Raw genomic sequence first — 24,687 nt, forward strand, 5'->3', positions numbered from 1 at the left:
TGCATTATTGAAAAAGGTAATTGCCCAAATGAGTACTAGTGGATTTCCCAGGAATAACAGCAGGATTTGACCAATTCCCAACTATTACGGGAAGACCCATTACAGAAGAGTTACTGTTCTGAATTAACGAGTAAAAGAATCCAAGCCCTGGTTGCAAAAATAAGTTGATATACTACCCACTTCCTTACCTTCCTTTCATCATTAAAAGAGCCTGGTCATGAACATGCCATGTTGTGAGCACGGTGAGGTACAAAGGGACCCTACCATCATTCTGGGCTTCCACCCTCACTCTCATGATACGAACAAAGGGTTCCATGTGAGAATCTGCAGATTAATTAAGTAAAAAATAGCTCCTTTCTTCTTTTTAAAATAGGGCCACCAAAAACTTAAACCCAAGAGCCTCTTCTTAGATCCACTAGATGGTGCAAGCTCTCCTTTTGGAACAGACTTACCAAGAGGACAAACTCAAGCAGGACATTAAAAATTTACTATGGGCGCACCCAAGCAGCCCCTGCACTGCACAGAAGCCTGCATGGGAAGGGTACTTGCTGTCTGAGAATCTTTCTATTTTGCAACTAAAAAAAGCATAAGGAGGGGCTTCCCTGGTGATGCAGTGGTTAAGAATCCGCCTGCCAATGCAGGGGACACGGGTTCGAGCCCTGGTCCGGGAAGATCCCACATGCCACGGAGCAACAAAGCCCACGTGTCACAACTACTGAGCCTGCGCTCTAGAGCCTGCGAGGCACAACTACTGAGCCCAAGTGCCACAACTACTGAAGCCCGCGTGCCTAGAGCCCGTGCTCCACAACAAGAGAAGCCACTGCACTGAGAAGCCCGCGCACCACAACGAAGAGTAGACCCCGCTCGCCGCAACTAGAGAAAGCCCATGCGCGGCAATGAAGACCCAACACAGCCAAAATTATTTTTAAAAAAAGCATAAGGAGAATTTTTCTAAATTCTGCATTAGGAGCTCAGGATTTAACTTAACGCCATGGAAAGACTCACTGGAACTAAGATTTACTTCGAGGGGAGTAATGGGAAGAGATGATACCAAAGCCTCAAGACCTGGAGATCTCGGTTGGGTCCAAGCTCGGCCGTAAGCAGCTCTGTGAGCCTGAGCAAGTCACCTAACCTCTCCAGTCCTCAATGTTGTTATCTGAAAAACGAGGAGCTGGGACTAGACGAACTCTGGAATTAGGTCTAGCGCTAAAATTCAATAAGTGTGCATAGCGCGTTACATTTCTATCTCCAATTCAATCTCTGCATTTTAGATGTGGCAAGAACTTTAAACATAAAGGATATGTTTCATGAAATCCATCCAATCTGAAATTTGTGTAAATTAGATATTAATTCACTTACTGAAAAACTGAGGTGTTATTAATTCCTTTACTGAAAAATACCTATAGAGTGCCTACTGGGTGCCAAGCATTGGGCCACCACTGTCAGGGAATAAGGACATGGACACAGATGAGAAACACCCCCCCCACCCCAGTCCACACGTAGCTCCCCAACAAAACTGAAATCCAGTGGACTTTAAAGTTCTAAACTTCAAGTTCTAGGAAAAACTGCACAGCTAAATCTACTAGTTCTATTAAAGCATTTAACACAAATATAAATATCACACATCTTACCCAGATAGTTTGATGTCTTGATAACTAACCATGGCAACCATATACTGTCAGTTATTTTAAACTTGATACCTCATAGGCAACTAAAGCAAAAAACAATACGAAAAAGTTTGCCCACTTCATATAATTTCATTATACGAAGATGTGGAGAGCACGTTTCAGACATGAATCTTAGAGCCATCACTGATTCTTCAATATATTTTTTGTTCATTTTCCTTCTGCTTCTTTCTGTAAAATATCTATGTCTTCCTTTACATTTTCCCAGCAATATCTGTCTCAAATCTGGTCATTTCCCTTCTGGACCTCCACAACAAATAAGCATTGTCTCGCTTTCAGCAAAAGTCACCTCTAGCCAATCCTCAACGCCCCTTCCCTCAAGTTCCTCACTTGTCTTCCACTCCACGCCGCCCGCTGTCAGCGAAACACCAGTTCACCAACCTGACGCGACCACGACAGCTCTAAACCATCCCATCTCTCTTCAGCTTTCTCCTCACTCCCTCATATTTGCTCCACACACACCCCCGCCGCACCTGCTCACCACATCCATGTTCACACATTCACTCTTATTCAGAAAACAGTACAATACCTATTATGCACAAGGCAGTGTGCTAGGTATGCTGCCACAATACTTGCTCAATGAAGAGATGAATAAATACACATGTATGGTCTCTACGCTCATGGCATCTACCTCCTGAGAGCACAGGTAAGACATTAAACCCATAATGATCGTACGAGGGGATCTTGAAGTGCCACGTGAGTGATACCAGCCAAACTCTAAGAAGTGAGGAGTGATTGCCTACTTCTGGCTTGATCACGAAGACTTCCAGAAGGTGGCATATGGTCAGGATCCTGGAGGAGGAGAAGGAGTGGGGTAAGTATAGTCTCAGGAGAAAGGCCGCTCAAGTAGAGGGAAGCATAAGCACAGGCTTTTAACTAGAAGGCTAATTCACACTCAGTGTATAGCAAATGGCCCAGGGGAGCTGGAGAAGAGGGTCTATGGAGAGAGCACGAGGAAGACACTGGGATTGGCCTGGGGAAGATTCAGAGTCGGGCTCTACCAAGTCTACGTCAGAGTTACTTCTCCAGTACCTTGATGTCTACAGTTCTCTGCCCATTTCCTCCTGGCAATGTGCCAAATGCCATGTTACTACAGATAATAATAATAGTAGCATTACAGTATAGTATTACAGATCAATGAAAGCACTGCTGGGTCATCTAAAATTATGATTTTCCAACAAGTACATAGTAAATACAGAAATCGTTATAATAGAGTTAACACATACATAGCACTCTGTGCCAGGCATTCAATCCTCACAAATCCTATAAGGTAGGCACTATTATTATCACCCCCATTTTACAAATGGAAATGAGGAAAATGGCTCAGAGAGGTTAAAGGTTCTGCCCAAGGGCACACAGCCAGCAAGTGGCAGAGCTGAGGTATCGACCCTGGCGGCCTGACTCTCAAGTCCACATTGTATTAAACCCTTTGCAAAGACCTTATTCACTGGATACCACTACATCTAGGTTTGTGTCAATGAATGAATAAATCTGCCCTCCTCTTTGCTCTCTATTTTAAGTCTGTTTACTCAGGCCAGTATTGTTCGGTTTTTGTTTTTATTTGTTTTGGCACAGCATTAGATACAGCAGTGTAGAGACAAGGATGCCCCCAAGACACCATGAAGCTGTCAACACCAAGGTGATGACATCATGAATTCTATGGCCGGTTAGTTCACTATTTGTTCTGTGAACATGCAAAATGGGGGGAAATATTTAGATTTTCATTCATATAACAATATGCCCAGGCCTTGGCTGCACACACACCACGTGCCTTACCTGGAACCTCCGTGTCTACAAAATATCCAAAGACACAGCGTTTAAAGCGGGCTGGAAACTTAGTGCAAGACCTTAGGTATTAATTACAAGATTTTGTTTAGAAAAAAAAAAAAAAAGAGGTGAATGTTCCAATAGCTTCTATTATAATCTACTGTCACATTCTCAGATGCTTTCCACAATAAATACTAGCCATATCATCTTGTTCCACAGTTGGTCCACAAGTGATAGCTCTGGGATAAACAATGGACTCTCCTAGGCTTTTCTATATGTTGATAAAGAGAAAAGAATACTTGTGTATGGATCTAAATATCTGTACATGTCATCTTTCCACTTAACATACAGTATGAGAAGTGAAAAAGTAATAATGGTTACAGTCAACCCGAGAAAACCTGCCCATCTCCTCTTTATTGTGTAACCTCTAGTTACAACCTCCTTTTCCCTTCTGCCCACAGCACCAAAGCACCTGGTAAGACCAGGTCGGCAGTGGAAAGGCGATGCCCTGTAATATTCTGGGATACCCATGACATCAGTGAGTGGCCAGTATTCCCACTGCCAAGCTGACAGCATTTCCATTGGAAAGGAGTTTTTATGGTACTGACATCACTGCTTGCATATCTTAACAGCATCACACAGGAGTGCGGAGCTGATTTCAGGGTGATGAGTAGTAGCACTTGCCCAGCATCCTGAACAATGAGAGGTACTTCCCTCAACCAAACACCATGCACACATCAGGGGCAGAAACACATTCCTAGAACCCAACAATCTTCTTTCACTACTCAACCTTTAGATACTACGACTACTAAGTCTCTAAATTATGCAAACTACTTTCACATCTGCCTTGCTAGCTAAAACAGCTCCAGAGGGGGCAGAGCAGAACCTCATCCCCATTTTAACACCTTGCTCACTTGGAAGAGGCTTCACGGCTTCCCAGACTGTTGTTATCTACCTTCTTGTCTGATGTTCCCCACAGGCTTGGGAAGCTGACAGGGTGGGATTACTACACATGAAAAAACTGAATCCTTAAGTGAGTTAAGATCCTTGCGATCACACATAAAACTAGAACCCGGGCTTCCCTGGTGGCGCTGTGGTTGAGAGTCTGCCCGCCAATGCAGGGGACGTGGGTTCGTGCCCTGGTCTGGGAAGATCCCACATGCCGTGGAGCGGCTAGGCCCGTGAGCCATGGCCGCTGAGCCTGCGCGTCCGGAGCCTGTGCTCCGCAACGGGAGAGGCCCGCGTACCGCGAAAAAAAAAAAAACTAGAACCCATGTCTTCCAAATCCTACTTCAATAAAAGACCATAAACAGCCAAAGGGCCAGCAGAAGGTCACAGATCAGTGTGATCACCCGAGTGTGGCCCTTGGAGCACCTGGGTGTTGGCTAAAGTGTGAACTCCTGGGCCTCAGCCTCACCCATGAAATCCAAATACCCAGCTCTCGGGAGTTTACATGTAAGAAGTTCCCAGGGAACTGTTTTTGCACATTTATGTTTGAGAACCTCTGACACTGAGAATTAGAACAAAGAGGGAAATAACTCTAATGAACAACTGAATTGACATCACATTCTGAGGGAAATAAGGGAAGAATACATCCAAAGTCATGCTGTCTATGAAATAATGTAAAAATCTGCTAAGGAACAATTATCTAAAAATCAAAACACGATAGTACTAAAGATGGTAAAAAACAAACAAACAAACACACAACTCACTGTCCAGGAACATACAGTGCCATGGGAGGGATGTCTCATTTAGAGACTCAGCTGGTTAAGTTAATAGGTAATATGTATTTAGTACTAAGTACCAGAGACAATAAGCTCGCTCAATGCAGCATCTCGTGTATTCCTCACAAGAACCCAATAAGGTAGGCGTTATTACCCACAGGTGACACATATACATAGATGAGGGCACTTGCCACAAGGCACTGCTAGTTAAATAGCCAAGAGCCAGAATTCCAACTAAGGTCAATCTCAAAAGCCATTTCTCGCAACGTTAAGCTAGATTGCTTCCCCGAATTGTATTAATCAAATAGAATGCATTAATAGAATGCATTAGATTGCACATACTTTCAGTTTTCAATTAATAAATCAAGTATTTCCAAGTCAAAGCCTCTTAATAACTGTCACTGAAATCTTCTAGGTCTGTTTAATAGCTGGGTCTCGTTGGATAGAGCAATTATTAATTTAGGCTGTCTCAACCTGGCCCGCTTAATATGATTTTTTTCAATCCAAGTTTAACAGTGTCACATAGCTGCAGGCCCACGATAGGACTGGGCCTTTTAATTATCTCATTCGACTGCCCTTACTGATGGACGACAGCGATAGTCACATCTGGCCCCTCTGTTTCCACAGAACTCTCCCGTGGAGTCCAGGGTAACAGGAGACAGAATGATTGCTTGGGCTCTGTCCCCGCCATCCCAGATCCTCAGTCACCCCTGGATCCCCAGCGTCGGACAGGAACCACAATGCTATAGATGAGCTTGAGGTGGCACCAGGTGTCCCAAGCCTTCCTGCTGAGCTCACACATCACTGCACACGGCTGCCCCTGCTGCCAGCTGGCCCTGGAGGGACCCCTCCCTGTCCTGGAGCCCGCTGGAGCCGTCTCAGAGGCTGTGAGACCACGGCAGCCGCTTCCAAGAGGAATAACCTCATTTCACCAGGACACGCCTGAGAGCCCTTCCCCTCACACAGACCAGCATCTGTGGGCCCAGGTGGGCACACAGCTATGCTTTCAGCACAGTGGAGAAGAGAATCATTCCAAGTAACTCGTTTACTCCAGGCATGGTGAGAAACAAAGTCCCATATGAACAAGGACAGTTCAACATCACTGCAGGAAGAAGATAAGGAGCTAGCAGAAAAAAGCGCAGGACAGCATTTGGGAGCCTTCAGTGACTGCAGAGGTTGGGTCAATAATGTAGAGAATGCATTTTAAAAAGCAAACTGTTGGGCTTCCCTGGTGGCGCAGTGGTTGCGAGTCTGCCTGCCGATGCAGGGGACGCGGGTTCGTGCCCCAGTCCGGGAAGATCCCACATGCCGCAGAGCGGCTGGGCCCGTGAGCCATGGCTGCTGAGCCTGCGCGTCCAGACCCTGTGCTCCACAATGGGAGAGGCCACAGCAGTGAGAGGCCCACGTACTGCAAAAAAAAAAAAAAAAAAAGCAAATTGTTGAAATGCGTAAATAGAGATATGAAAGGGAGAGACCAAAATATGATCCCGCTACAGTTTTCAGTACGGTTCACCCCAGAGCTGGAGTCTAATGTAGAGCTCCATGACTCAACGGAAAACTATAAAAAATTTAGCAAAGAACCACCACATTTGAAAAATAAAATCTCAAATTTCCAGGGCCAAGATGGCATCCTAATTTCCTCCTTCTTCCAATTTCCCACTGAAAGGGGAATGACCTGATCAAAGAAACTTTACAGCATTATTGGAAACCAGACATAAAATGTCACGGTATTTGTCTTCTGGAGGTGACATAGATAGCAGAGTGATGAAGGGCATCAACCTGCTAGGCATCCAAAAATGCAACAGGAAGTCTGCCAGAAGAGCAAGTAGGGGACTTGTCTCTACGCTCTTGCCACCCCGAGCCCCCCACACCATCTCCCAGACAAGAGATGCGTGGAGAAGGACGGATATAAGTGACAATTAAGTGACAGGCTGCTCCGTCCACTCCTCGCTGGAGACTGAAACACTGGCAGACGGGACCAGTGTAAACCTCCTCTACACTCAGCACCTAATTATAGCTCATTAACACTCATTAACAGTGATAATTTGAAGACGGTACGCAATTGCTCTTAAAATCTTCAGTCACTAGTTTCACTGGGCATGAAAGTCAAAAACATCCCTGGCTAGTGGGAGCCCCACTGGGCTCTAAAGGGGTCCCCGCCCACTGTACCCACAGACACACAAAGAGCAAGTGGGAGACTCACAGGTGTGGCTGCTCCCAGCCTCTCAAAATTTCCACCTTTTCTTCTCTAGTCCCCAAAAAACTTCCATCCATCAGCCTAAGTCAATAAGCCATGAATTATTGAGCTCACAGGATATAGATCATGAATATGTATGTGTGTGTTTGGAAGATGAGATTCTAAAACAAATGGGCCACATATATACAATGGAATATTGCTCAGCCATAAAAAGAAACAAAATTGAGTTATTTGTAATGAGGTGGATGGACCTAGAGTCTGTCATACAGAATGAAGTAAGTCAGAAAGAGAAAAACAAATACCATATGCTAACACATATATATGGAATCTAAGAAAAAAAAAAAGTCATGAAGAACCTAGGGGTAAGACGGGAATAAAGACACAGACCTACTAGAGAATGGACTTGAGGATATGGGGAGGGGGAAGGGAAAAGAAAAAAATAAAAATAAATAAAACAATTGGGCTCCACAGTGGCTTATAAGAAGCCAGCACACATGCATGCCTTTAAGGAAATGGCTGAAACTAGTCTACCCGTGTATATTGTTCAAACATGGTTTTAGCACACAAGAAAAATCAGTGTTTCTGGTGGTTTTTTTGCTTCTGTTTTTCCAAGTGCATATGTATGGAATAATTTGCTGAATGAAACACTGCTGGCTGCTCTCCGCAAAATCCAAAGGTATGGGCTTTCTTTGAGGTCATGGTTATTGCAGCTAGCGCCTGTGAGCTGCCATCAGAAAAGAACGGTGTGTCATTATTTTTCCTTCCATCCATCCGTTACTTAAGCACACTCCCCTCAAGGTCTCCACCTCCAACCACCACAGAGAGCCCCAAACTTCTGCCCTAATTCCCTCACAGTCTCCAAATAAAGGAGCCAAAATAACCCACAAAACAGAACATCCTAGTTTACAAGATACTTGACAGAAATAATATGACAGAGCCCAGCATGCTCTGTATGCAACTCCGCCCCCTCTTGTAACCTTGCTGGGGCCAGGGCAGCACTGAAGCCATCTTTGGCTGCTACTGCCAACCACCCACCGGTCTCCCGCCAGCCCAGGGCCCCTAATCGACAGCCTGGACAAAGATTCCTCTAAGCTGGTGACAAAGCCAATCAGCCTGCTCCACTTCTGGGCTTGTCTGTGGCTCCTCAGCCTGATCGCTACGTTCCAAAAAAAGAAAGGGGGGTGGGGGGTGGCATCTCTCTCTACCTGGGGACTTTCTTCTACTATTATCATCATCCTCAAACATTTATTGATCACCTAAAATGTCCAGGACACCATGCTACCCCCTATTGCCAGGATCAGCAAACTTTTTCTGTAAAGGGCCAGAAAGGAAATATTTTAGATTTCACAATTTACATACAGTCTCTGTCATATACACCTTTAAAATAAATCTTGGAAAAGCGTAAAAAAATTCTTTTTAAAAATTGTGGTAAAGTACACATAATATAAAATTTGCCATTCTAACCTTTTTAAAGTGTACAGTTCAGTGGTATTAAGCACATTCATATTGTTGTGAAACCAACAACACCATCCACCTCCAGAACTCTTTCTGTCTAACGAAGCTGAAACTCTCTACCCATTGAACAGCTCCCCATTCTCCCCTCCCCCAGCCCCTGGCAACCACCATTCTAATCGGTGTCTATGAATTTAAGTGTTCTAGATACCTCATGGAAGTGGAATCATACAGTATTTGTCTTTTATGACTGGCTTATTTCACTTAGCATAATGTCCTCAAGGTTCATCCATGATGTAGCATGTACCAGAATTTCCTTCCTTTTTAAAGCTGAATACTCCTCCATTGTATGTATATACTACATTTTTGTCTAATCATTCATCCGTAGACAGATGTAAAAACCATTCTTAACATTCAGGATATAGAAAAACAGGCCACAGGCCAGACCTGGCCCACAGGTCGTAGTTGCCAAACCCTGCTATAGAGGCACCAAAAAACATACAACACAAACCAGAGGTTCTGAAATTTTCTCAGTCTCTGGCACCTTCAGTATATCAGTAATTTTTCACAGCACCCCTAAGCCAAAAGAAATACCCAATCATCCCATCTATTATGGATTTAAGTCCAAACAACTTACTATGTAGTTAGGTCCTAACAACTTAACTCCTGTTGGGCACTCGAACTTCAAAATCAGACTGGACACTACCAACCTCCCACCCTGTTCCACGTGGATTTTCATGGGATACTTGCTTTTAAGCACAGCACCCAACAAAAACTCTGTTTTGCAGAAAGTATGCCCATATTGAAAGGAATGTATATTTAATGCAGAAACTGGCTTATTTCAAGTTAGTTAATTCACGTGGTGTCCAACAGGTGTCACTGTATTTCCCTCATAAATGTAGGCACTTTTCGCTGAGTTCTCCCACCAAGAAGCCCAGGGTTCCTTGGCACACTGTTTGGGAAATGCAGATAGAGACTATTCCAGGGGTTGCAGATAGAGGTGGGAAAACAGAGTCAAATGCCAAGAGTATGCTGAACAAGAGACAGTAGCATATGCTCAGTGTCCAACGACCACTGACAGACGCTGAGCTACAGATTCTAGACAAGAGACAGCCTAGAGCCCCAAAGTCAGGGACAGCTGCAGGCAGGAGTGGGATTTAGGCTGCCCCTTGAAGAGAGAGTAAGACCCGACAGGAGAAGAACAAGCGAAGGGAACAGACTAAGTACAGGAGAGGCCCCCACGTAAGAACGAGGCGGGTAGGAGGGGGGCCCTGGAGCAGCGTGCACACTGAGGAGACCTAGGAAATGAGCCACTCAAGGTTTCAGAGGAAGGTGGTGCATTTAAAGATGTGTTTAGAAAACTTAATCCAGCAGCTATGGGTGCAACACCCTGAAGAAAGAAGTCGTAGCAATGAGACCCATGTCAAGGTGTGGTTGAGGTATGTACAGAGGGTGACCTACATGGACACTGTTGGGAGAAGAAACAAAAAGGATCAGATTAAAGAACCTTATGGGAAAAGGCTGGCCTTGTAGAGGGGCGGGGAGCATGAGAAGAGATTCAAGAATAATCGAGGTTTCTAGACCAGTTAACTAGGGGAAATGATGTCATTCACACAAAGGAATTGTGCAGAGGCTGAGCTCAGGCGGCCCGGAAAGAGAATATGAGTGTTGCTTTTGATATTCCACGTCTGAGGGCATGCCAGGTTACTCAGGCAAAGGGATCCAGCTGGAGGTTGATCAGCAGAGCCCAAGCCCTGGGCACACCCACACGTAGGGCAGGAAAGGAGAGAGGTCAGACAGACTCCGAAGGAGAACAGGAGAGTCTGGAGGGTGGAGGTCAGAGGGAAAGCAGGCAACTCTGGTCCAGGAGTCAGAAGCCTCAGGTTTGTAAATAAAGCGATTCTTTAAAATCCCAATATTTTAAACAAATGTTTAAAGTGCATTTAATGATGTGGTGAGATGAACGCTGGCGGCTGTACCCGGGGAGCGGCAGTCTGCTCTCTCAGGTACTTTGGAGGATCTGATGCTTGGAGATCGGGACCATCTCTTTACCTTGGAACCTTTACTCCCTGCATCCCTACCTTCTCCAGCCCCTTCCCCTCAACCCTTCACTTCTCTTGAAAGTCCTTCCTTTCTGATTTTTCAGTTCCCCACCATGCTTCCCAAAATGCCAGTGCACCCGCCGACCTAACTTTGTCCCCACCGGACTGTCCCTGAGCCCCTCATCATCGGAAGCCCCCTGCGCTGAAACTCCTTGCTACGGACGTAAGAGCTCACCTGCCCTGGGCGTCAGGGCAGGGCCTTTGCCCAGCCCCCATCCTCCTGGGCCTCCCCTGCACAGCCACACTCTCCGGGTGTAGTGCATCCAAACACAGCCTCCGAGCCTTGGGTCCTGCCAGCGCTCTGTCCCCAGATGTCCTTCCCCAGCTGCTCACCTTCATGGGTCAGCACCCAGTCACTCTCCCTCATCACCCACTCTGTGTCACAGCGCACCCCTCACCCACCCGCCCCTGCTGCTTTCTCTGTCACGGCACTTATCTTAGTCCATCTTGTTTGGAGTTTGTGGTTGGCCTGTCCGTCTCCTGGGTGCCAGATCACAAGCTCCACGGAGATGAGAGGGGTTTTCAGTCACCTCCATCTCCCCACAGGGTCTGATCACATGTTTTGCACCCAGTGCACACTCACCAAGTGGTCTTTGAACACACGATATTACCCTCTGCCTGCATATGAGATGGCAAACTCTGTCCTGGAGTGAGTACCATAATACCTTTGCGTGTGACAGTATACTGTTTTCAGAATGCTCTCACGGAATGCACTTGAGGACACGGGGAGGGGGAAGGGTAAACTGGGACGAAGTGAGAGAGTAGCATGGACATATATACACTACCAAATGTAAAACAGATAGCTAGTGGGAAGCAGCCACATAGCACAGGGAGATCAGCTCAGTGCTTTGTGACCACCTAGAGGGGTGGGATAGGGAGGGTGGGAGGGAGACGCAAGAGGGAAGAGATATGGGGATATATGTATACATATGGCTGATTCACTTTGTTATACAGCAGAAACTAACACAACATTGTAAAGCAATTATACTCCAATAAAGATGTTAAAAAAAAAGAATGCTCTCATGTTTGAGGCAAGAGGAGTGTTACTATCTCCACTGTGCAGAAGAGGAAAATGAGACTCAGAGAGGTTAAAAGTTTTGCACAAGGTCACACAGCAGTAAATACAAGAGCCGGGATTAAAACCCAGATCTTCTGACTCATGGTCTAGAACTCTTCCACCACACAGCCTGCCTTTGTGTGAACCCGTGTAATGATAAGCTTGACTTGGTGCTGGTTACCTGTGCTTGAGATATTGCTCTGCTGTTTATTCATGTCTCGTATGTTGTTGGCATATCCACCTGTCACACTAAAGTCTAACTATGTTTTAGGTTCCAGAGGATAAGGATCAATATACAGACTTAGGCGGTAACTCTAAACTGTACTTTCTTATGTGTTTCTAGAAAATTTTAAGCCGCAATTTACTTAAGCACTAAACCCAAACATGTTCTTACAGTTGCCATCTCTCACTGCTGACGAACACTCTACAATGCTGAAGCGAGTACAGACATGTGCTGATGGCTTCCATGTGTCCGTGCATATCCACTCTTCATCTTTTCCACCCTGCTCTGAGCCCCAATTCACCTGTATGCACCAATTTTCTCCACGATTCCCTTGCCACCTGGATTCCATCTGGTTCACCCAGTGGAGTCCAGCAGGAGATCGGAGGCAGGGAGGAGAGTGAAGTTTGGCCATTTATTCCCCTGACTCCCTCCCAGATTGGCTGTGACCCACGTCTGAGGTTCCTGGTTCTCATCAGGGGGGTCTCTGCATATAGCTCTCGGACCCTTTACGCACAAATTCGGTCTCAGGGTGGTGACCGTGGTAAACCTGCCCAGAATATGGCCACAAATTCTTTGACATTCCTATCATCAAGATGTGGGGTCTATGTCCTCTCCCCTTGAAAGTGGGTGGGCTCTGCGACTACCAGGAACAATAAAACATGACAGAAGTGACACTGTTTCAGTGCACAGACTGGCAGCTTCTACCTGGGGATGCTAAGGCAGAACTGTTCTGGGAGACGCAGGCCTCCTCTGAAGGCCTTTCTCACACTGCACAGAAGTCTCAGACACTCTAGCCAACCTCTCCCCGCTCCCTTCACCCGGGGTCAGGTTCGCATTGCAGTCTGACAGCTCCCCCAGCCTTCCCCACCTTGCTTCCTATTTTCTCTCTCACAAGCACTTCCCCTAATAAAATCCTTACACATTTAATCCTACCTTGGCATCCTCTCCTCTGAGGACCCAGGCTAATACAACCATCCCAATAAATATTCAACCTTGAAAACTGAGCTTTGATATTAAACATATAAAGACAGTAGAACTAGCTTTTGCTGAATAAGGGCAGTCCCATGAACCTAAGGTCATAAATAACCAGTCTTATATTGGGTTGGCCAAAAAGTTCATTTGGGGTTTTCCATAACATCTTACAGGAAAACCCGAAATGAACTTTTTGTCCAACCCAATGCAATGGGATGTCTCTATGTATGGCTGGATCTAGTTCCTAAATGATCTATATTAACACGGTATCATTTTCTTTAATAAGAATTTTACAAAGTATGATTTTCACCTATCTCCAGAAATGTATCCTTCCCCAGATGTCCAAAATAGGTTCTCAATCCCTTGTCCAAAACCTGGAGACCATGTGCATTTTGGAATTCAAAACTTTTCAGGAAGTAATATGTACATCTGCCATAGTTGATATAACAAACCCAGCAGGTCTGGCGCAAAACTCTACAATCAAATACATTAATACAGCAAGTCCCCTACATATGAACAAGTTCTGTTCCGAGAGCACATTCGTAAGTCCAATTTGTCCGTAAGTCCAACAAAGTTAGCCTAGGTACCCAACTAACACAATCAGCTAATTAGTACTGTACTATAATAGGTTTATAATACTTCTCACACGAATAATATATAAAAAACAAACACAAAAAATAAAACATTTTTAATTTTACAGTACAGTACCTTGAAAAGTATGCCAGACACATGAACCAACTTATGTGACTGGACACGCGAACGCACATTTGCATCTTTGAAAATTCGCAACTTGCAGGGTCGTATGTAGGGGACTTACTGTACTATGTCCTCCACAAAACATACAAACATTAAAACAAGTGGTATAAAAATAAATAGCCTGGAGACAGTGCAGGTATGGGTTTGCCACCAAAGGAGTTCAGCAAAGGTCAGACTGCACTGCCATATGAATTATTAAAAACATTCAGTTTTCAGAGCTTTTTGAATGTCTGAGTGTGAATAAGGGATTGTGGGCCTATATATCCACGCTAAACTATGCAGCCCTTTAAAAAAAACAAACAAACCAGATACTCCTTTGCACCAACACAGAAGAATAAACGGCCATCCCCCAGCGCGGGATGAAGACGGCACCGAGCAGGACCCGTGCAGAGGCAGGGTGACGTTACACGTCTCCAGAGAGGGGAGAAGAAAGGTGGAGACGATCTTCACTTGTCAAAGCCCCACACCCACCTTTTACTGCCCTCAACCCTTTGTTACGACTTCATCTCTGGTTAAGAAATTCTGTGGAAATATTGTTTATGAGTATTGACTGTGATGTGGGAAAATTTTTAAACCTGTATTTATCTATACTATTTATGAGACACCCCTGCGAACTGCCTCCATTGATTGCAAGCAACTAAAATGTTAGACGTAAATTGGGAGTTAAGATAGTCCACAAAGGAAATTTATGTAGGGTATTAAATAAGCCTCAAGGCAAGGGACACTGAATATGAGAAATGTGGACCGGAGCCGCTCCAGTAGCCCTGAGACTTCCGGGTGTCCTTTCCCGGGTCAAAGGCGAGGACACACGGTATGTCTGCTCCCCCTGGGAGCTCCTCAGAAACACCCAGCCCTGCACTTCCCTCCTCCGCCCTGAGCCCCTGTCGTGCCGCTCACAAGAGGCTCTTCTCTTCATCAGCCGCGTAGGGAGCTGAGAGTCAGCAGAGAGGCCGTTCACCTTCCTCCTCTGCCCTGCTTCGTCCTAAACCTCCTCATTCTAAGTGATAAAAACACAAACAATGGAAGATGAAAAGCAGGGAGCGAAATAAATTAGGAAGGAAATATTCTCCCTAGTCGCTAAATAGCCCTGGGAGAAATGGTCTGCAATGGGTAAAAGTTAAGGAATATTATTAGGGATGGGAAATTCAAATCTAGCTTAGTATTATATATATTAGTATTTTATATATTCAGTATTCACTGTTTTTTCCCCCAATAAGCATGTATTAACAACTTCATGATTTTTCAATCTCATATTTTAATTATGGGCATAACTGAGAACAATGTTAGTTAACACATGTAGGTGCTGTCATTTTTCTCTAGGAACCACTGTCTGGGAATGTACTGAGTGCCAACACTCTGCCCAGCACTTTAACAAACATCATTCCATACTTGTGCTGTTTATTCAACCCCCAGGTCTAAGGGACTGTGCTCAGCACTGGAGATTCCCCAGGTGACAAAACGGGTGTGAGGCTTACCCTCAAGAAGCAGACAGAGCACTGTGGAGACATTACACAAGGTCCTGTACGTTGAATGATTTAATTCCACTCGTGGTGAGTGCTATGAAGGAGAAGTACTCAGAGACCAGTCAGAGCCTCCTAACAGCTCTCTGAGGTGGATCTCATCCTCGATTGTAGATAAAGAGTTATCATGAATATTTGTAACATTAAGGTATGCTAATTATAATAACATAAAATGTCCTGGACAAATAATAATTACAATTATCACTATTATAATACTGACTTGGGAAATAATTTTATATCAGCTGGTCAATGAGAAAAAGGATGGGAATAAATGAGGAAGGAAGTCTGAATGCGCGAGAGAATATGTGGATAATTACTGTCAAAGAATTTCCAGGGCACCATTCTATTCCCCCATAAAGGAAAATTCCTCCATGCAGGGGCTTAGAGACCTTCAGACACCCTCCCCTCCTCCAGAACAGCAAGGTATTAACAGAAGGACAAGGTAGAAACAAATACAAGGTTTGTATTTTCCAGAGATGTGTCCCATATTTCCCAAGACAAATTTAATTTCAAAGACTTGGTTCCTTGGTTCCCATAAACCAGTGAAATAACCTGGAACCCTCAATATGTTGAAACCACAACCAAGATTACCTCCTGAACCCAGAAGTAACACAAAAATCCTAGTCAGACCAAGTACCCTGTTTGTTTGGCAAAATATTGCTACTGTGCTCAAAAGGCACTGAATGATAAGAGGTGAACATCCTCCACCAAGACCTGCTGCTCTAAACGAGAACTCCCATCATCACCACAGCCAGGCTTCCAAGTTGCCATGATCAGGTGTTCTTAGTTTCTATAAAACGTGAGCCCATGGAAGTGGAACGTCCAGATATACAAAGGTGGGCATTCCATCAGAAGGCACGTGATACGTTGTTCCTTGCTTCTCTCCCTGCCAGGGCTGTCAATGCCAATAACTTGACAAGGATCCTCTGAACTAAGTACTGTATATGTGTCTTTACTTAGTGAAAAAAGAAAACTCCTTAAAATTAGAATGCTAGGTCCACGATGTCTCCTGATAGCTCACAATAGAAAAGATATCAGTTGATTTATTCCATGAAATGAGAGCGTCATAAGGAATTCAGAGTGATGCTAATGAGATAGCCAACCTTTGATGGGACCTTCACTTGGCTTCGCTTTAATTTTTGCTGTCACAAAGCTGTTATAATAAAAAACTATGTTCTGTTATGTAGATGGCAGCTCCAGGGCACTTGTGCCACCAGTGCCCCCCTCCACGTCCACAGGAAGCCTCACACTCTCTATGACAGACCTCTTAAGCTCAGAGGACAGCTTCACAGAGAGCTCCAAGTAGCCACTACCTATGAACTCAAGTAGACACAAGAGCCAGTCCAGTTGCTAATGCTTGTTTAGACTCCCTTACTGGACATTCACAATGTCCTGTTCTATGACATCAAATGGATCCCATCAGACTTAAGCTGTTGCCGTCATTAAGACCTGTAATTGATACTGGTAAGGAATATGGATGGAATGAGAAGGAAAATAAGGCTAAAGTCACCATCAAGTCAATTACACTGTGTTCACCTTCCTCAGTTTCCATCAGTTGTACTAGAAACAGGTAGAAGATTACATCAGCCAATCACTGACCTTATGGAGAGCTGGAGCCAAGACTGGTACCAAGAATCCATTGTAAATATAATTGACGAGCTGATTACGAATCAAGGGGTGAGCCACCTAAGAAAGAAACGGCAGTCATGAAAAAGATAAGGAGTGCAATCTTTAGGTCTTCTTAAAATCAACCATTTCTGTGTACATCCTGAATTCAAGTAGGAAATCCAAATTTTGGCCATTTATTCCACGGTTAAAGAAAAACCCAGACTTCAAACCAACACGTAATTTTTCCAGATGGTTTATTCTATTATAAACAGCCTGGACTTTCAAATTTTAAAACGGGTAATTTTAAGTTTCTATCTGAAAAAACAATAATAAATAGACTGATTATGTATAGGGACTCATAAATTAAAGTCGACAAACTGGAAAGTATAATTTTTGCTCCATAACTTCCTCTATGTCCTATCTCAACCTGTGACTAATTAAAAAAATAATAAGAACTGTCAAAATAGACAATTAAAAACATTCATTTTGGTAGCAGAAAAAAAATTCTCATTTTGAAAATGCATTTTCTGATAATCATTTATATTGGGGAAGAAAGCATTTAGAAAATTTTTTCATAAAAAAGATACTGTTAAAAAGCAGAAAACATTATCAGAGGTACAACACTTCCTATATTTAATTTTCAAAATATATTTAGCATGGATAAGCCTTACTAATATCTTTTATAATTACAACCATCCCTGGGTGTCTGTAGGGAACTGGTTCCTGGATGCCCACCCCCACCAGGATACCAAAGTCGGCAGATGTTTAAGTCCCTTATATAAAGTGGCACAGTATTTGCATATAATCTACACACGCTTCCCATATACTGTAAATCATCTCTAAATTACTGTATAATACCTAATACAATATACATAGTTGTAAATACAATGTAAACGCTGTGTAAATAGTTGCTGGTACACAGCAAATTCAAGTTTTGCGCCCTTTGGAACTTTCTGGATTTTTTTCGAAATATTTTCAGATCCTCTGTTGGTTGACTCTATAGCTGTGGAACCTGCAGATACAGGGGTCAACTGTAATCTCTTCACTTATACCCCCAAACAAAAAATCTTAAAAGTATATGGCTTCAATCTCAAAATATGATACAAAATGTATCATTTTTCTGCTCTTAACCATGCCCGTTAGCTTTCTCCTTCTCTAAAAAAATTAAAATAGCATCAAACAATAAAGTAAAAAGCAATTTCTAGGGAAGTGAGGCTAGATCTTTAAATTACTGACAATCGCTCTCTGTGTGTACATTTGGGGTAGTTCCATCTTTTTTATTTCCACATTCTTCTGCAAGAAAATATTGAAAGACTGTAATGTTAAAGGAAAAAATAACTTAAGATGCAATCCATTTATCTCATACATAAATAAAATTTCCTTTGCCTTAGCAATAAAAATGAGATGGGAACTAAAGTAATTTACTTGCATTTTCTTCCAGAAGCCATTTCTTTATTTGGTAAATAAACAGATTATAACTAACATTTTTCACCTTACAATCACCATAAAGAAAATTTGATTTCTTAATAAATCCAAGATTAAGGTAATATTTGTGCTATATAGAAATAAAACATTTTTTGATGAAAACCTACTACACCCTTGTGTATTTATAAAATCTGTTTTTTTTACTGAAAACAGTAACAAGAAATCTGAAGGTAAAAATCTAATCAAAAAGCCAATATACTAGAGTTCAGTGGTTATTTGTTCCCCGAAGCAGGCCAATTTCAAACCAAATTTAATTTGTGTTGCTAAGAAGATGCTTAACTTCTTCTAAATTCAATTGGAATACCAATATTCTTTATGCAGTAAGCACCATTAAGCAAAATAAAGTGTTTTCCTTTGTAGACTCCCAAGAAGACCTTGAAGTGAAAGTGGTATAATTTGGAGTACTTAGAAGCCTAAAAATATCTATTTACTGAGTCAGGCATTGAACTTATTTTTGATAGTTAAATGGATAATCAAAACAGAATTAACACTTTTTATAACGAAGGTAAAGAAAATCTACTCTTTTTTTCTCAATTGAAACTTCCCAGAAACCTCTAAACTAACACTTCTACTCATTCGAGAACATTCAGCAGGCTTAAAGTAAAGCGTCAGTATTCCATAAACGTTTATTGAAATAAGAAAAGGAATGTTTATCAACTGATCCTTCACAGTGCTTGTATCCTGAATGGACCACGACAGAGGGTTCCTTGCCTGCTCCCACCTGAATGACGGCGTTGCAGAACTCAAGGGAGTTCATGAACTGGACCAGAGGAGGGAGCAGGACCCAGTCGTCCTTCAGAAGGCAGTGCCATTCCTCGTCTTTCTCTTCCAGCTTGGCAGGCAGGGAAGAGTACAGACCACTGAGCCCGGTCGCAAGCACCTGTGTTCAGAAATAAAAACGTAATAAACACTTTCTCCAGGTTCTTAACCTGCAACAAACAGCTCCCAGGTGATGCCACTGCCACTGGTCCAGACTGTACTTTAGGTAGCGAGGTATTCCAGCATCAGAGGCTGTCAGCTAGGAAGGATTCCACAGCTGGAGGCGGGAGGGAAGGACAACTCCAGCAGAGGGAACAGAAGCACCAGAGGTCTTCGGCTAATACCTACGCGATGCTACAGGTTGTTTATCTCCTATGTGCCAGGCCTACGCTGGGCACTGGTAGGGGGAGTGAGGAAGACACATGCAAGATGAAGAAAACATGGTTCCGGCACCCAAGGTATGCAGGAGAGGAGCGAACTCATAAACAGTGCGTTCTATTACACGACGCTGAGTGCACACACAGAGATGACCCACACCTCCCGTTCCACAGGGACACACCCTGGACTGAGGCGGCCCAGGACAGAAGATCTCACACGGGCAGCATGAGTAGCTTTATGAGAAAGATTCCTGCAGGCATGTTAAAGCTCACGACGGACACGTGCGTGCTCCCAGTTTAGAGAGTGCTTTCATCTCATCTCCACAAATTACAGCAAGAAAGAACTGGGGGTCACGGGTCAGTTAGATGGGACGACGAAACTTCAAACAGAGCTAAAGTGGGTCTACACTGAAGCATCGGCAGTGGGAAAAAGAGGAGTAAAGAAAGGGTAGGATCACATGTAAGGTGGACATGAGGGTGATCTAACTATCATACCTACCTATCCAGTATTAATCCAAAGCTCACAAGGTTTACTTTCTTCCCCTGCTTGGTTTCTAAAAGACATTGACAGTGTTTGGGCTCAGTTAGTGACGGTGAGTGAGAACTCCAAACTGTCACTTTATCCAGCTTGGTCATTAAGAAAATGCTGATGCATTAAATTGAGACAGAAATATAGAAAAGGAACACACATGTTGACTGGCTAGTAGTTTTATCTTGTGGAGAACAGGATCAAGGAAAACAATGAATTTCACAGTATGGGGAAGTGATGTGAGCCAAACAGCACCTTAGGGCTCCTGATCTGGTAGATGTGCAAAGGATGGACAGGAAGTGCCCAGAAAGAAACACAGAAGTGATTTATAAAAGGTGTTGCTCTAGGGTAAACCCTGAGGTTATAAGGAACTCAAATGGGATAGAAACATTCAAGAAAACACTCCATTCTGAGTTAGGCCCAGAAAAGAAACAGCAAAGTATTCACTGATCTCACAGTCTAATAAGAGATGAACAGGCAATTATAACAGTGTAATAAATGCTCAAACTACATAATAGAAAATATGCCACCATGGATATACAAACCCAGACTTGGAGTGTTGGGAGCAGGAAATGTTCTCAGAAGAAGCGATGTCGGGCTCCCCTGGTGGCGCAGTGGTTAAGAATCCACCTGCCAATGCGGGGAACACGGGTTCGAGCCCTGGTCCAGGAAGATCCCACATGCTGCGGAGCAACTAAGCCCGCGCACCACAACTACTGAAGCCCGTGCACCTAGAGCCCATGCTCTGCAACAAGAGAAGCCACCGCAATGAGAAGCCCATGCACCGCCACGAAGAGCAGTCCCCGCTCACCGCAACTAGAGAAAGCCCAGGCCCAGCAACGAAGACCCAATGCAGCCAAAAATAAATTAATTAAATAAATAAATTTTTTAAAAAAAGAAGTGATGTCTAAGCTGCTGAAGAATGAATAAGAGTTAGCCAGAAAAAGAATGTTGGAAAGAAGAATATTCCAAGCAGAGGATGTACAAAAGCTCAAAGGAGCAAGAAAACATGGCACCTTCTGGAACTAAGAGAAGTGCAGTATTACTGGAGCATATAGTCAGAGATGGGAGGAGCCTGGCGGGTACGCTGGAGCCAGATCCTGCAGGGTTCTGTAGGACAGAATACAGAGCTGGAGCCCAGTGGAGAGTCCAGCAGACAGTGTGTGGGTCTGATGCCTACGAGAGGGATCTGGACTAGAGATGGAGTCCTGGGGCTGTCCACATGGCGATGAGACCCCAAGCTATACAGACCAGAGAGAGAAGGGAAGGGAGGTTTAGACCATGAGCTATAACAAAATAATCCATAGTGCCTGGTGTCAGACACAGAAAGTCAGAAGGAGGTATAAGGACCTCCCTGGCAGTCCAATGGTTAAGACTTCTTCCAGTGCAGGGGGTGCGGGTTCGATCCCTGGTCGGGGAGCTAGGATCCCACACGCCTCGGGGCCAAGAAAACCAAAACATAAAACAGAAGCAATATTGTAACAAACTCAATAAAGATTTTAAAAATGGTCCACATCAAAAATACTCCTTAGGGACTTCCCTGGTGGCACAGTGGTTAAGAATCCGCCAGCCAGTGCGGGGGACACGGGTTCGAGTCCTGGTCCGGGAAGGTCCCACATGCTGCGGAGCAACTAAACCCGTGCGCCACAACTACTGAGCCTGCGCTCTAGAGCCCATAAGCCACAGCTACTGAGCCCGAGTGCCACAGCTACTGAGGCCCACGTGCCTAGAGCCCGAGCTCCACACAAGAGAAGCCACCGCAACGAGAAGCCTGCGCACCACAATGAAGAGTAGCCCCTGCTCTCTGCAACTAGAGAAAGCCCGCACCCAGCAACGAAGACCCAACACAGCCAAAAATAAAATATAAATAAATTTATTTTGAAAAAAGGAGGTGTGGATCCCGGCATGCTGAACTTGGAAAAATTACCTACAAACTGTTGCCGTTCCTCCCCCGTCTTGATCCTAGAGCACCCTCTGGAGCTCCCTGTGTAGCAACTGTCCTCCGTGCGTTTATTAATTTATCAGCCCTCTTCTCCATCTCACCTGGCCTGACGTGTTCACTCTCACCCACACGGCAGATGTGGGTGACTTGCCCAGTCAGACGCTAGCAGTACTTCCCCTGAGTAACACATCCGTCAACAACAGAGGATGGGCCTGAGGATTGGTCACCTGGAGGTCTCAGTGCAGAGAAACCAGACGCCGCCAGGGGGCAAATGGGGGAGGGGCGGGATGGGGGAGGGGTGGGGATGGGGGCTATGAGCCCACAGTGGAGTGTGAGGGCAGCAAGAGAAAGACACGAACCGTCTCAACAGTGGAGAAACAGAAAGGTTACATACATTTCTCTGTTCTATTTCCTAGTGACCTAGATTTACTCGTTCATTCACTCACTCATCTAAAAAAAAAAAAAATCAGTGGGCACCGTCAGGCCAGGTACTATGTTAAGTACGGGACATACGATAGTAGACAAGATAATGCACGTATCTCTTTCAAAATCAGGGCATCTGTGGTCCCAGAGGAGAATGTCCCTGATTTAAAAGCATTTAACTCCTTGTCAGCAAACCCAAACAAATCACTTTAATTCCAGTTTTGAATGTGACCCCAAGTGAGCTGTTTGTTATAAATTAGAAACCGCTGGCAAGAGAGAACAGAGACCAAAAGTTCTCCTTGAAGGGAAATCTAATCTTGATGCCACATTTTTAAAATCAATTACATTTGCTAACTCATGCTAAATTAACCACAGAACAAAGGCTTTAATTCTGCATACTCCCGATTCCTTAACCACTTTGAGGCTTTGAAAAAGAATTCATAAAGACAGCTTAATTTGTCTGACTAAGAAGCTGGGAATAACTATTCAGTCTATCAGTATAATTACAGCAACATTAATTTTCAAATTACATACATCAGTGGCAGTAATTAAAAATAACACATACCTAATATTCACTTTTTTTTAAAAGAGTATTCTGAAAAGGGCATGGCTGAGATGCGAACACGGCCCGCCTGTGCGGGAGGACAGTGCGGTGTGCCCGCTGGACACGCACTCCTGCCATGTGCTCGCCCCTGGAAGCAGAGCCAGAGAATGTTTCTGCAATGGTCTCCAGCGTAACGAAGAAACACAGAAGAAAACAGTCTGCACAATAAAGAGGACTACACGGGCTTAAGAGCAAGATTCCAAATCTTTACTGCTAAATATTTATCCTTTCCAAGACTTTGCTCAGAGTTCAGATTCCTTCATCCAATCCACATATAATTCTAGAAGACCAACGACAGGCCAGGCACCGTGTCAGGCCGGTGCTGGGGAAAGAGCATTGAGCGAGTCAGACTGGGTGAGATGGAGAAGACCACCAATCAACCAATAAATGCAAGAAGGACAATTACTTCAGGAAGAGATGCAGGTGGTGCTGTGGGAACAGGAAGAGGGGAAAGGAGGGGCAACAACAGGTTTGCAGGTAATTCTTCCGAGAGTTTGATGGCACAATCTATTTACTTTCAAGTTTAATTTTTAACTTAAAAATGTAAGAATATATAGACATTCAAGAGCGAATTTTATTTTAAATGCTCATCCACTCTTTTAGCCTTTTACTGATCCTGGCCACAAAAAAGTAACTGTAAAACATTATATTTATTCCCAACAGATTAAGTATTAACTTTTTTTTTTTTTTAGCCGCGCCGTGAGGCATGTGGGTCTTAGTTCTCCAACCGGGGATCAAACCCATGCCCCCCTGCGTTGGGAGTGTGGAATCTTAACCACTGGACCGCCAGGGAAGTCCCATAACCCAATATTTTTAATTTATCTTTTCTCAAGAGTCTTAAAAAAACAAATCACCATATAAAACCACAAGGATGACAATTTTCAAAAGCAAACCACTTCCCTGACGGCAGTATAGCATGGTAATTGTTGAGACCATGGATTTCAGTATCAGACTAACGTGGTTTTGAACCTGTCTCTGCCATTCACAGGCAGAAAGTCCCTGGAAGTTCAGTTTCTTCACTGAGCTGCTGCAAGGATTGAAGGAAATCGTGCACATGAAGAGGTAGGCATGATGGTTTACACACAGCAGTGCTTCCGACGGAGGGAAGAGAGATGATGTGCACAGAGCAGTGAGCAATCTGGAAAGGTCCGTCCCCCTTTCACTTTAAACATCTAATAGTACCCAGTTAATTTCAGCAAAAACAAAAAGATCGTAAGCAGATGGCTTTAGTCTGAAGCTAGCAGCAAAACACCTGGTGGGGACCATATGTGACAACTTGCCGAAATAAAGAGCCTCATAAATTTTAGATATGGGATAAATAACTTTCTACCTGCGGCTGTGTACCAAAAGGTTGCTTATTTCAATTTGCATTTCCTAATGTATGTATAGGCTGTTTTCGACTTTTGCCGATATGTAACAAGTGACAGGGCTTAATCAATACTCCGTTTAAAAAAATCAAAAGAAGTACGGTCATATACTCCTCAACCATTCATCGGCACTAAATA

General features: G+C 44.0%; 1 protein-coding gene across 2 annotated transcripts in view; it reads right to left on the reverse strand.

Annotated features, from left to right (window-relative positions):
- FAM160A1 (family with sequence similarity 160 member A1) overlaps positions 1–24,687 on the reverse strand; it is a 269,946-nt gene that overhangs the window by 60,901 nt on the left and 184,358 nt on the right. For both annotated transcript variants that reach the window (XM_032632821.1, XM_032632820.1), the window contains exons 5-6: positions 19,270–19,428; positions 17,055–17,141 (exon numbers count right to left, since the gene is read on the reverse strand). In XM_032632821.1, the coding sequence (XP_032488712.1) occupies positions 17,055–17,141; positions 19,270–19,428 (246 nt within the window). The remainder of the gene's footprint in view (positions 1–17,054; positions 17,142–19,269; positions 19,429–24,687) is intronic.

The sequence above is a fragment of the Phocoena sinus genome, chromosome 5 (genome assembly GCF_008692025.1).
Source record: "Phocoena sinus isolate mPhoSin1 chromosome 5, mPhoSin1.pri, whole genome shotgun sequence".
Lineage (NCBI taxonomy): Eukaryota > Metazoa > Chordata > Mammalia > Artiodactyla > Phocoenidae > Phocoena > Phocoena sinus.